The sequence below is a fragment of the Pezoporus wallicus genome, unplaced genomic scaffold, assembly GCF_028554395.1.
Source record: "Pezoporus wallicus isolate ANWC-B61680 ecotype Strahan unplaced genomic scaffold, APGP_CSIRO_Pwel_v1 contig_8779, whole genome shotgun sequence".
NCBI classification, from domain to species: Eukaryota; Metazoa; Chordata; class Aves; order Psittaciformes; family Psittacidae; genus Pezoporus; species Pezoporus wallicus.
In genome coordinates this window covers 36,233-50,920 of record NW_026638529.1, presented here as the reverse complement: position 1 = coordinate 50,920, position 14,688 = coordinate 36,233, and the positions used below count along the sequence as shown (strand labels likewise).

The window sequence follows — 14,688 nt, the reverse complement described above, 5'->3', positions numbered from 1 at the left end:
GCATAACTTCAGTCTAGAATACATTTTGCAGTATTGAAGCCACCACATTTGAATACACACTGAAAAGGGGTAGAGTTCAGAGTCCTACAGACTGATGGAGAGAAGAATTTTCTAAAAGACTTACAAAGCCATTGTACCCACAAAGGGAGAAAGATGATAAAAAGTATAATACAACAGTTATTGCAGGGAAGATACAGGAAGAAACATATTACAAGCACATACACAAAAGAAAATATTTAATCATTTACATAATTTGATTTAATTGACATAAGGTATCTCAAAGCAAAGAAATTTAAACTTCTCTGAAAGAGGCAAAACCATTATACAGACAAGAAAATCCAGAGCAATAAACAGATAATACTGAAAGGGATCAAGCGTGATGGCCAGATCACATCTAAATTCCAAACCCTCCAACAAAGCCATCTCCACAGCTCCCTGCAAGCAATCCAGTGAATACAAACACTGCTTTCAGCTCCAAGAACAGCTTCAGGCACACATAGAATTCAATGGACTACACTGTTTACATCTCCAAAAAGTGACCATCTCCAAAAAGTTGCATGTATGTTCAGTAAAAGTCTTCCCTGCTTAAGTATTACAGTAGTTTCCCCTGAAAACTGCACTGAAGCCAAATATTTTTTCCTTTGTAGGAGTTCTCTAACTGAACTGAAGCGAGAGCCACAAGCTCTCAAAAAAGTGCTCCTTCCCCAGGACCTCACAGCATCTTACTCCTGTTTGAAATAAAGGACTACAGCAGTAAGCAGTAAGGAAATATAGGAAAGCAGTAAGCAGCCATTCCCAAACCTCAGGTGTTGGATTTTTTGCTTTAATAGATCTATTGTATCTTGGGCAATGTCAAATGCCATCCAAGATATCACAAAATCTAAGAGCTTAATACTGAATTTGAACAATTGAAGATGAAGCTTCCGTTGTAGCGAGAAGAGTAAACATCTGTGTTTATTTTAGGCTAATGTGGAGGAGAAAAGAGTTTAATTTCATAACCACACTGGGAAGCATATAGTGGAACTAATGGGCTTTTACAAGGGATTTTACAACCCCCAAATACAAAACTCTGGGCTTTAAGAGACTTACACATGCTCTGATCCATTAAATACTGCCTTAAATCACTCCCCACAGACTACTGGCTAGAGCAGGCAGTTCTGATATAGCTTTTCAGAGGCAGTAATACAAGTGAACAGAACAAAATTAATTAAAAATTATTAGTGATGCACTAATGACAGACTTTTAATATGGAGGTGGTAGGTGAAATGACTGGGGACAGCAGCAGAATAGAGAAGTAACCAAAAGGAAATACACATCACCAAGCTACTCGACATTTTGCCATTCTCTTCTCATCTGGAAAATCCAGTGAATCAGGGAAATACCTAACAAGTGAAAAGATCTGCAAGGCAAAAAATGTAATAGCTGGAGCCAAACCTTACAAGTTCATATTCTGAAGCTATCTCAGCAGCACATCTTCAGTAATTATCCAAAGACAAATCACCTCATTCCAAGTACAAGGAAAGGGACAGAAACTGCCAGAAACAAGTGAGCTGCAGACAAAACAGCTATTACTTATTAGACTGGTCTCACAGCACACATCCACCAACCCAGCCTCACCAGAGTGGTCTAGCCTATTCTGTTTTAGTGCCAGACACATGCAAGATATGCTGAAAACTTAAAGACAACTCCACAAGAGATCGCAAAGAGTATTTCCCAGTCTGGAAAGTCACGAAAGACACAAGGGAAAAGGCAGGAGCATAGTCTAAACCGGATGTTGTCATTCCGTAGTCAGATCAGTCCAGCTATTAACACCTCAAGTGTTTTATTACAGCTAACTCTGGCTGATGGGAAATGGAAAGCAGCACAAAACAAGTGGGAGGTAGTGGTGGGTGTTCCAGAATCTATACTGGATATAAAGGTACTGACTAATGGTGTAACTTTTAATGCCACTGAAACACATGCTCTGCACAACTCTGGAATCAAGTACTGCAAAAGAAACAAACAACATCCAGGATAAAGTTTATGTCTAATGCTTCAAATCATTTGTACATTCAAGCTTAGAGCTGTCAGCTCCAGAGGCTGCCACATGCTCCCTGCTCCCTTTGTATCTGCCAGTTCAAACATGAAGGAAGAAAAAGAATCGTAATCCCTCTTGGCCCCTTTCAGAGAACTGTCTCTTGGAGATACTACTGTATGTAGTGACAGCAAATCACCAGCAAATCATTTGCCAAGTTTGGTGTAGATGGATCTCAGCCAGCACCAAAGAGGTTACTATGCTTTTTAGTGAAGTCTGGAAAGGCACCAGAAAGTCCACCATTGCTACACAACTGGGAAAGATGACTGCATTTCTTGTGGGAGTCTGACCCAGCCTCCTTGTGCTAGTACACAGGTAAAGACTGCTCCTGGCACATTTTGTATGTGCATGCCAACCAGAACCAGAGTGCAACCTCAGCAGCATGCTCTGGTTGGTAATAATCAATACCCTATAGAAAATAACAGGATGTATATTCGCTCATTTAGGAGACTGGCATGTTCAACATTTATGGTCCATGTCATCTAGCGTCAGTTAGTTCCTCTACATTTCAAGCCTCTGAAGTATTTCAGCAAGGCAGTATTTTTTTGAACACTAAATTAGAATGGCTTATTACTGTATACTTAGCGATATAGAAGCTGAGGAAAGTGGAATTTGGCAAAGAAAGTTTTAAAAAGCAAAATACCGGACAATACAATCTTGAATTAAAATGCTAAAAGACAGCCTTTTGATGTTTATCCTCCCTTCTTAGCAAAGAAGGGTCACATTTGACCATAGTTTAAGGCTGGGATTTTGAAAGAAACCAAGGTAGGGAGCAAATATTACTCTAATTAAATACAAATCAAACCCTTAACTCCACCCTTTGAAAATTCCTGCCTAAAGCTCTGCAGAAAAAGTAACCCTTGTGCTAGTGTTTAAGAGCATATGACCGAGCTAACAGCTATTTTAATTAAAAAGCATGGCCTTGCTGCCTGAAGAGCTTTTCTGCTCAAGACAAACATTTGCTTCTTAAGCTAGCTCCCAATGGTGGAGTCAGCTGTTAGCACACTGTGCTTCCCTTGAGACAAAGGTCGCCTAGATTTTAAATTGTACATTTCACTGGAGCCCCCTTTTCAGGGAAAAACAAAGCCTAAATAAATACAAGTGCCATGGGAGTCTTGCCTTCCCAGCCACAGGGGTAGAAATAATGAAAGGAGGCAAGTAGGCCAAGCCTGCAACTGAAACACTATAATGCAGGTCTTCCAAAACCCATTTGTGTGGACAGTGTGCTCCCTAAACTGAGAGACTCATCCCACAACTCTTGATGCAGCATTTCAGGTGCAAACTGTGCACAGGATTTAACTCAACAGAGGATACAAATCTTAATCTCTGCTGTGCACCACTCCTGAAAGGTGATTTGAGCCAAACAGACTGACAGTGATCCTCTAAACACTGCAAGCTTTCAACAGTGGAGTCTTTCTCAGTAAAGAAAAACAAAAGCATTTACAGCATTTTATATTATGAATCACTTTAGTACCCAAATTCTCAAGTCACCTTTCTTGACACAAAGCTGCGTAGGTTAGATGAACAGAGTGAACAAGTGCATTTTAAACAAAGCCTTGTTCCTTTCTATGAATTGTAGTCTGGAAGGCCTGAGCAGCCTTGAAATCCTCAGCCGGTTTCACTGTCCTGTGGAAGGACATTCTAGACTTCCACATGACTCTGCAGCCCTGGACTGCCATTGCTTCCTCTGCACCGGCTCACTCATGAGATTGCTCCATGAATTTTAATTCCTGATCCCCCACACACACACACAAAAAAAAAATAAAAAGCAGCTGGACAGGATTTTTTACTAGATTAGTGAGTTAAAGCAGCATGCTCCAACAAATACCAGAGCCAGCTCAGGGGAAAGGGGACAGTGGATGGGAGCAGTGAGAGAAGGCAAAGACACCTTCTTCCTCAGACAGCAGCAAGCTCATCAGGGTGGTTTAACTGCTGCAGAACATCAGCATAAATGAGAGCCTTCACAGTGGCACAGTCTTTAGCGAGGATTTTTAGCTAATTTTGATTCAAATCACACTTAAACCACACCAAATTCTCTAACCTGCCATGCACAGAAGAGACTTGAGTCTTTCACAAAAGCATCCTGACCTATTTCCAAGAAAAACTGCAATATTTTGCCTTGAAAGGACCCAATGCACACTCATTCTGACAAAGGATTTAGCCTGGGACAAGATAAAGTCATCCTTAAACAAACAAACAAACAATCAGTTAACACTCAGCAACAGGAAAGATCTGGGCCAGTTTCACCAAAACACATCCAAGATCATGTTGCCAGTTACAAGTTTGAGGTTGACAATCACTATAACCATAAGAAATAGGAGAACTTGGAAGGTGGCAATAAGATTAGTGACAGCAGGAATTTCTCATCATTGTTACTGAAAGGCAAGATTTTATCTTTCCGGGAAAAGCAGCAAAATGAGAAAGAGAAGGCAAGCGCTCCAACAAGAAAGGAACAGTGAGCTCTGAGGACAGGAAATCAGACTGAAAGCAAATGGTGTCTCCAAAGCTGGATTCTAGTGGCAAGCAAAAAAAAGCATTTTTTAAAAAAGAAAAAAATTGCATAGTTCTGTAGTCCAGCCCACCACCTGTCAGGGAATTCCAAGAGGCAGGTGCTTACCAAAAGGAATTGGGACAGATTCTGTTTCAGTAAAGGATGCTTCAATATTACTTTACACAAAACTATTCTTCATCAGATGCAGTAGAGTCTCTTGATTTTTCTAGCAAGCAATGGGACTCATTTCTCCATGCAAACATACTCTACCACCATCCACGGTGCAAAGATCAAATAAAGACTGAAACTGCAAGCAGACCAATTTAAACTTCTCCAAGATGATTTGACAAGTAAGTACCTCAAAGAAGAGGCTGTGGAACCCTTATGAAGGCAGCACATCTACGCTGTTACCTATTTTTGGAAAATTTAACATCCTTTCATTTTTGGCTGACGTTTACTTAGAAACATGCGCATTTGGGCTTCCTCCCCCCCAAGCAGCACACAATGTCCTCTAACCTCAAGGTCTCACTGGAAAGTTTTGATTTTCTGAAGTATTTGCTCTCACAGTTCAACACTGTTGGGCTATAAGCATTTATCAGGAGAGACTTGGAAAGAGTTGTTTGCTCAGCTCTTCCCTCTTCACTTACCTTAGAGATGATTTACAATGTTATAACCATGTTTGTGCAAAGGACAGGCCTGCATTTACACAGCATTTCCTTATTGCTGAGAAACTCATTTTTTTATTGTAGTTTACTTCTGTCAGCATCAGCTGCAGTTCCACCTTGAAAAAAGTTGTGTCTGTCTTCAAACTATTATTTGCCTTGCCTTAGTGTCACCCCTCATGTCTCCAAGCTGGATGTGTACTGTTATCCTGCATTTTCTTGGTGTCTAATTGAAGATGCAGGAAAGTGATTGAAGTCTATTCAGAGAAACAAGCTTCTCCTAAGAAAATGCTACTGAGATGACAGAGCAGAGTCACTGCTGGGATGACCTGCAGGACATGAGAACAAGAGGCATTCAAATGACTTGCATGACATTTCTCCACTCACACCACATGGCTGCATTCACTGTTGAACTGGACAGAGTTTCAGGGCATCATGGGACATCAATTGCAAGCACATTTATTAGGCAAGTATTATTAGGCACATTTATTAGGCATTGTATTACAGATACAATGAATGAATTCCTAAAGGCCAGCTGACCACGTTTGTTTCACTGCACAGCACTGGAATGGCTATAACTAATACATCCTGTGGATGCACAGAGCTACTGCCCTACATGTGTCAAACACTGGCCAGTATGAATATGCATAGCTACTTCTGAAGTTACTCATGTTTTATTATGAACACTGAAACCAACACCATTCACTTCAAACAAGACAATTCAGTTCCCCAAAGGCTCTAACTCTCATTGTACAGCCAAGCTGCTGTTTCCTAAGAAGTGAAACAAGGGTTAGTTCCAAAGTGACCTGATTCCTAAGTCTAGAAAATCAATGGCCTTGAGAAGCTACCACCTAAAACTGCTGCTGTGATGACAACCTTCACTATAAACAAAGGAAATTCTCAGAAAGCCCATTCCATTAAATTGTTTTAGAAAGCCATGGGAATACAAGACTTGGCTGGTTTTCACCAAAGAGAAGCACCCTTCATGCACATAAGGTTTTCTGAAGAGACTGTGCACACAGAATAAAGATGGCACAAGACTATGCCACAACACAGGTCTAATGATTTTTCCCAATGCTAATCAGGGTCCATAAGAGCTTCAGAGAGGGAACTGCCACAACTGCATTGCAAAGAACTTCAGTGGTTAATCAAAGAGACAATCCACCACAAAAACAAACAGAATCACAGCTTATTACCACCAAGGTCTCTTTCAGATGAGTTGCAGAAGTCACCCTTATCTGACAGCAGCTATCCATGCAAATCCTGTAAGCCAAGCTAAGTTTATGATACCTCTACAAAGCAAAATAATCCCTTGTAGATTAAATGCATGGTACATGCTCATGATCCATCATACCATCTATGCTTAAGGAATAAACCTGAGATTAATTTACTACTGACAGTTTATAATTTCTGTGGCATGGAACAAGATTTTAGGGGTCACTGAAGGGCTGTTGGCTCCACAACCAAGCTCTCTGCTTTCCTTTGCAGGTTTCACTTTCTGCAGGCTTTAAAGACATATAGACAGAGAAGCAGTATAGAAGCAAGGGTACTTGCTCATTAAGGAGAGGACTCATTTTCTCCTATTTACATCTAATTTCAAAGAGCAAGCAGTGGTGAATTTCACTCTTATGTGGTTTTAACTTTGCTTACAAACATATAATTTTTTTTGAGTTAATGAGGGCTCTTAACTGGCAGCCTCCTTTGCAGTTAGTGACAACTGGTTTATAATGAGAATGATGCTTGCCAAGGAGAAAGGCTAGAATAACATAAACCCCCTGTCTCCAGCAGTCAAACTCCTCGCAGTTTATTTGTCTGAACTACACATGTAGTGCTACTCACTGCAAGATATTCAAGTTTCAAAGATAACATTTTTCTCTGTTTCTAGGAAATATTCCGGAACTAAGCTTGAACTCCCTTCTCAGGTTTTAAAGGAACTTCAGCACAAGTACCCCCATCTACTTTATGAAAAGAAAAATGAAAATTGAGTCCACACCTCAGTTTTCCATTTTTAGGGCTGTTGTTGGATTTTTAGGTTATTTTCTACCTATGATTTTTGAAAGATAGGCAAAATTATATGCAACCGAGTAAGTGTGCCAGCTAAGGATACCTAGTATGACTCAAAAAACACCACACCAAAACTGGAGGCATTTGTTTTTGAGGTATGGAGACATTTTGTGACTAAATATGACATTGAATTTCCTGTAAGCTGCTTCTTTATATCATGCATAACACTTTCTTGAAATTCACACGTTTCCCCCCTACAGACTCAAGCAGACTCATTTATGAAGCAAAAGTAGCTGTGCTAGTCAGAGAACTCTAGATAAACATTAGTCACAGCAGGAAAATAACTGTAGCAAAAACAAAGCTTCCCGTACATACAATTCTCTTTCCTCCCTTTCTCCCACCTATGTTTCCTTTCAGATTTGACCTGTTCCTCAGCAGTGTTACTACTACCTACATGAGGATCATTACCCCAGGTTAAAAATACCCCCAAACATATCAAAAAAGCACAGCTATATGCACACCCCCATAATAGCAAAGCCATGTTTTGTACTTTTGGAAAACTCATACCCTCTTACAAAGTAATTCATACAAGAAGCACAGCTCTGATATTGGCACTACACTGCAGCTCATGAACCATGGTACCTTTCTATCAAACACACGCACATAAGCCCATAATACTGCCTGATGCAGTGGGAAATTGCCCTCCGTTGTGGTGGCTTTGATGCACAGTTTTCTTTAAAGGGTTTCACTGGCATCTGCTCCCCAGACTGCAGAACAAGGCACGGATGCGAGCTGCCTTCAGCTGTATGTAACTCCAGTTGTACACTGGATGAAGACCAGAAGTCCTGCATTTCTTTTCCATAGTACATACCTGTCCATTGTGGTGGGCAGCGGCAGTTATATGTGTTCACACCATCCACACATATACCCCCATTTTGGCAGTTGTGATTTGGGCAGTCATCAACGTTGTGCCCGCAGACTCTTCCCTCGAAACCTGGAAAAGCAGAAACACAGCAGACTGAAAAGGGTTCCAGCCTCTTTTGAGGAGAACTCACCCCTCATACAGCTTCCCCCCTTTTTTTGTTGAACACTTGCACTGTTAACCTAATCATGGTGAACCTCAATGTAGCATGCTGACCACAGACTTCGTTAAATGCCTCTGCTGACAGTATGCAGGTCAGATTACACAGTTAAGACACTATTGCCATGGACAGACGGCCTAATAGGTTTTCACAACCAGAAAGGACTGGGTTTTTTTTAAGTGACTAATGAGCACTGTCATTCAAAGCAAACTTGGTCAAAAGACCAAGACATTTATTTTACTATCATGTAAGCTCATCAATGCCCAAACACAGCAGTTAGAGCATGAACCAGGACAAGTTTTTCCCATGGCAAAAGAAGTGCCTGGCATTCACTTTATGAATACCTCAGCATAGTTCACACACCTTAGCTGTGTCAGAGAAAGATCTTCTATGCTTTGAAAATGAGCTTCCAAATTCCTGTTCTGGACCTCTTCAGTGTTAGACCTAAGTTTGTCAATCAACAAATCAGCCACCACCCAAGTGATACTTATACACTAAGCCCTGACTGAAAAGCAGAAGACACCAGACATGTTTCTCAATGAAAATCAAGGCTTCTAATGAATGTAGCCACAATGGCAAAATACCCTTGCTATATGTCCCTCTACTTTCAAATAAGGATAAGTGAGGACGTTAGGGAAGGGAATCATCAGTAGTCCATCTTCCCCCCAATTTCCCCTGCTGATTTACTTCATGCTTCATTAAATAAACTTGCCATTTCTGCTGGATGAGACTGCTGTTTATCAAAGCACAAGTGGATGCATGCAAATGTGGATGAAATAAATGATTCCAGAACACACACATTAATTTAAAACAGCAGCTCTGCCTCTTCACTGCTTTGGAATGTAATATTAATATGACGCAGTCCTCTCATCCAAAATTATGCTTTAACCCCTCTACTTTTGATGCCCTGCTCCAAATGCTTCCATAACATCTGTGTCAAGTCACACAGACCCTTCCAAGCAACATCTGGTGCAACGCAGATCGTGCTGTGCGGTAGATGAGGCAGACTGTAAAGCCCTGACACAACTTCTCTAGACTACCACTACTCTCAAGAGACTTGAGAGATGATTCTTATGCATTCCCTCCTCTTAAAGTTCTCCGATATCACAGGTAAGAGTCAGGAGTGCTGTTGCCAAGTTTTAACAAGTGCATCTTGCACCAGCACCCTCTCCTTTCAAAGCACCTCTTACCTTTGCCCAAGATCCTGCAAATATCATGGCATCAGGGAAGGTTAAAATGAAGAAGAAATATAACTTGGTTAGCCTGAGTCCTAATCATCACAACAGCACCTTCCTGGCGAAAGCTGCTGAGGATCAACTACCAAGGAACACAATCAGCATCAGACCACTATGTTTAAAACTGCATAAAGCTACCATGCACGACTAAAAGCTCAGCTGTAAAACACAGGGGTGTCCTATCAGCTTGCTTTCCAGCTTGAGAGACACCTCACTGACCATAGATGGTACTCAAGTCAGCAGTGTGATCAGCATGGAAATACACCCAGAACCACAAACGCAAAAGGTTTATGATTTAGCTTAAGGTGTCCCTGCCCACGGCAGGGGGGCTGGAACTAGGCGATTTTAAGGTCCTTTCCAACCCTAATTATTCTATGATTCTATGTTCTCACCCCTTCATCTCAGACAATATGAAGACCTACCCTACATTTTAGTAAACAAATTCCTGAGAGCAGGGATTTATTTAAAACTAACCTTCCTGTACTGCACACAAATTTGGAGCAGCCCAATAATAATAAACAGTAATAAAGCATGGAAGTCACCTGAATACTAAAACCTCACCGAACCATTGCACATTTTCACATTTTAACCAGCTATACTATCATCTAAGAGCTGATCCTCAAGCATTTCATGCAGATGTAGAAAACCATTAATCCCACACTAAAAGCTAAAGGATAACATTAGTGGCAGTAGACTATAAACAGAAAAAGAAAAAAAAGGCAAGGTAGTAAAAGGTTGAGAAGAAATGACCCACAGACAAGTGTGATCAGTCAAAAGACATCTCCAAGGGAAAGGGAACCAGGAAGGGTTGAAATGGTGAAGATGACGCTATTTTGAGTGCACACCTGAAGAAAACACACGTTTCCTTTTTGGTAACTTCTCAGCTCCCAGTCTTCCTTTAAACTTCTCTTACTCTGAACAACAACTCTGTCTTAGCTTCAGAACATCCAAGGCTGGAAAGGCATGATTTTTGTGTCCTCTTCAAGTCCTACTTACACCACAATACTGCAATCTGTTCAATTTGTAAATTGAACTGTCCTAGCAAAGTTTCGCTTCCATTCTTAAAATCAGTCCTTTAGTCACAGTTGTTTGGGTCAATGCATCTACACTGGAGCACAAGCATGAAGTTGCTGAGACACATGAGCTTTTCTGAAGCTGGGTCCCAGTATGATTTTGCAGTTACATAACCTGATTCTTCCACAAAGCCAGAGTTCACTGTTTTGAAGTTTCTGAACACCTGATGCTGTTTCCTGTTCCCCTCTGTGCTGGGACTCGCATGTTGTCCTTTGCTTTCTCTTTCCAAGAGAACAGTTTGACAGTTTGCAATACATATCCTGACTTTTGCTCCATGTCTCCAAGCACATCAAATTAAGGAATGAGAACCTCAAGGGGAAAAGTGTTCCCACTGCTAACAGCATGTTGTTCCTCTGCTAGTACACAGACTGATACAAGCAGATATCTTTACTCCTATGTCATCTGAAAACTCCACCCCATTCCAGAGCACAATAATCCAATTCTCTCCAAATCTTAATCCTTAGCCTTGTTTCAATCTATAAATTACACCTTTCTGCAGGACCAACAAATTATGGGGTCAGGAAATTATACCTTAATGAAAATGTCACTTTTATTGCCAAACTTACAGGTATTAGAGATCTCAGAGTGCTAAAACTGACCTGTATCATTTCAACTCAGAAGCAAGATTATGCATACCAGGTGCCCAACAGCAGTCACCTGGATGCAACTCCAACAATTCATCTTCTTGAAATCTGTATGAGATGGACTACTCCATGTAGGAGACCCAGCTCACCCAGAGCAGAGAGGCACACACACCATCTGGTACTCTAAGACTGCAGCCATGCAGAACCTCGCACCCCACAGGATGCAGCTCATCTCTAAATCTCAGAAAGCAGAGTCTTCCCCACCATGGGAACTTCAGTATTTCAGTACGTTTGCTAGACCCCATCCATGATGCTCGCCACACAGTGCCGTGTAACGCTCTGCTATGAACTGGCGTGAGGTTACTTCCTCTTCCCAGGAAGTGTTCCAGCTCTCATAAACAGCCTGCTCCAGCCTGACAGATCGTTTCCTGAACAAGCCCTTGGAATTCCCTAGGGTCCTTATCTTAGTTAATGGGTAATTATTTTGATGGATAACAATGAATAATCACTTTCCCAGCTAAGAACTTCCTCTATTGACTTGTTTAACATTCCATTAAAAGGTTAGTTGCCAAATGAACTCCATTTTTTTCAAATATTTGTAACTACAAGCTCATTCTTATATTTAAGGGAGTTGCTAATGCTTCAGGTTAAGTCTTTCACAAACGGTTTTGGTAGTTGCTTTTTTCTTACTACAACTCTCTATTACAATTGACCTAACAGGCTCACCTGTCTACCACCTTGTTTTTACCTAAATTACCAAAGCCCAGAGGAAAAATGATTATGCTAGACAAATGGAAAATATGAAGTTACCTTTCATACAGATACAATACTTACAGTATATAACTCTTCACTTACACTTGCCCCCAAAAGCTGACTTCTAACACACATGACTTCATGAATCACCTAATGCAAAATTTGCTTGTGTAAATCCACAAGTGAAATGGGAACCTGAGAATTTAAAATAGCAGCTTGACTATACTTTACAGAATCACTTGTCCTACTGTAGAAAAAACTGCTCTGACACGTAACTCCAGGTTGGGGGACAGAGTAGGAGGAGTACTACATTTTCAAGGTTTCATTATCATGTATCTGTATTTACAAAAAATTAAATTCACTCAAAAGCCAAGAAAACACCTACAAGAAACAAGAACCCATTTCAGGACCAGTCCAGGAGTAACCTAATTATGCCTAAATTGCTGCTTGGGCACAATCAGTTTATTTATAGCAGTTTCACAGATCACAAGATGCAAAATCATAGCAAAAACCATTTCAGCAATTCAAGATGTAACTGCCTCCTGCCTCTATGACCATAATGCTGAGCGATGGTAACATCTTAAGGCAATCCAGAAAGAAGGGCTAGAGCAATTCCATTTATAGTCACAGTACCATCGGCATTGCTCCAATTCAGAGAGGGAGTCTGAAGAGGAATTTTTAGTCCATAATCTTGGAACTCTCTTCCAGATGAGGAGGGCACCCTCACATCTTCCCTGGGCACAACAGACCACTATTTTTCTTCTCTTTCTGTTGACCTTTCCTTCCCAGACAGAACCTTTTGCAACACTTCAGAAATTTTGCTCTGCATGCTGCACTAAGGGGGAAGAAATGGCTGTGTGCCTTGCCTTTATCAAAGGGTTTAATGTAAGCATCTTGGCCTCTCCAATCTCTCCCTTTTTTTGCCGTTTTTCAAATGGCTTGTTTAAAAAAAATAAAAATCAAGCCATCAAAACAACATGGCCAACTTAAACAAATACAGGAAACACAGAAGTGAAGGCTCTCAAAGCAGCGTTAACCCACCCCCACTATAAATGTTGTGCAACAAGTCCAAAAAAGCAGCTAATAATCCAAAATGTGTGTGAGCAGTGTAGGTGTGTAGCTGTTACTATAGTAACCTCATTTTCATTTCCTGACCATAGTTTAGCCAGCCCACACACTTGTCTGAGGGAAAATGTGCTTCAACCCAGTCTCGCGCACCTGTAAGAGCATCACGAAAGCTAACTTTCTTATCAGCTTTACAGGATCTGGTCCCTCAAACTTCAGTCTTCTCCTCTTCCCCCAACCACATTGCTTCTGCACAAGATCCTGAACTTGCTAAACAGATCTGACTAAAAAACTTTTGCATTTCTGATCAAGCCTGTTAATCCTGAGATACTTCATTTACAATTTCATATTAAAAAGATGAAGAGCAGAAGATCAATAAATTCACCAAGAGCAATCGTTAGTTAAGATACAGCATTTTCAAAGACCCTGTAGGGTTAAGCACTGTTTCTTCAAGCACGCCTAGAAATGGTTGCTTTCACACAAAAATAAAGTTGATACATCCCTTCTATTTTAAGACCTACTTTCCCAAATTCTTCAAAAGTCACATGCTTGCTCAGAAAACCCAGAAAGTTGTGCAGGCACTAACTAAAGTTGGCAATGTACATTTAAAGTAATTTGAGCAAATACTTCAAGACAAAGGTCTCCAAAAGACAGTATTTCTCACAAGTTCTAAATGTTCTTTCTGCACATACCTGCTGCTCCAGATGATCCTCATGAGAATGTAGTCACACTACATTCATCCTAAACAGTATATGGCAGCTACATCTTTCACATAAATAACAACAGAGAAATGCTTAAGGGAACAGAGTTTCCTTTTCTAGATTACCACACACCAAGTGTTCATGTGCCAAACTGAATACACTTAAGTAGGAAGTCTAGTCAAAAGCATTTCCAAACAATCAGTTTCCCATGGAGTTGAATTACTCAGTAAAAATATATCAGAAAAAAAAAAAACAACCCAAACAACCAACCTAACGTGCAAAGACAACTAGTACTCCCCTGTGGTCCATATCCAAGTGGATGGGGAGGAGCAGGATAGGATGAGACCACCAGGGTCCCAACCAGATGACATATGGTCATTTATAGAGATGGGTCCCTTGTTGACTGGAGGCCAGCTTGACACACAAACCCAAAATAGCCCATGGCCCTGAGTAAGCATACTGCCCCTGCTGTGGGCAAACACAGCATTTGAACTCAGGGCAGCCAACAGCATCAGAAAACAAGTAAGCATCATTTATCTGGTGATGTTACACAACAGAAAGGGTGTGGTGAGTTGGAAATAATATCTCAAAATTTGGAGGAACTGGAGGAGCAAAGGAAGATAATAGAACCTAATATATTGTTAGCGTTAAAGACTGAGAATGAGAGAGATATGTTCATCTTCATTCAAGCACTGAAGTTAACTGTGGCCTTTAATGACCACAAACCTATGCATTTGTAGAGGTTCATGGAAATTTGCATTCCAAATGGGCATTAGAGATACCACCCCAATCTTCCTGCATTTACCTCATAGTTCTTACACTTATTTGATTCTCTGCCTTTAACAGGGTTCTGAAGAAATCTGTCATTTCTAGCCTTCTTTCTTTCTTCCCTTCCATGTTACTAAATCCTGACACTCGGAAATTAACTCCTGGCTTGCTGAGATTTCTCCCTTGAACCTTACA

At 40.8% G+C, this 14,688-nt stretch overlaps 1 protein-coding gene across 3 annotated transcripts in view; it reads right to left on the bottom strand.

The window, feature by feature from the left end:
* NOTCH2 (notch receptor 2) overlaps positions 1–14,688 on the bottom strand; it is an 88,134-nt gene that overhangs the window by 52,460 nt on the left and 20,986 nt on the right. For all 3 annotated transcript variants that reach the window (XR_008972380.1, XM_057411183.1, XM_057411184.1), the window contains exon 5: positions 8,103–8,225. Coding sequence is in view for 2 of the 3 variants with exons in the window: in XM_057411183.1 (XP_057267166.1) it covers positions 8,103–8,225 (123 nt within the window). In the remaining variant the exon portion in view is untranslated. The remainder of the gene's footprint in view (positions 1–8,102; positions 8,226–14,688) is intronic.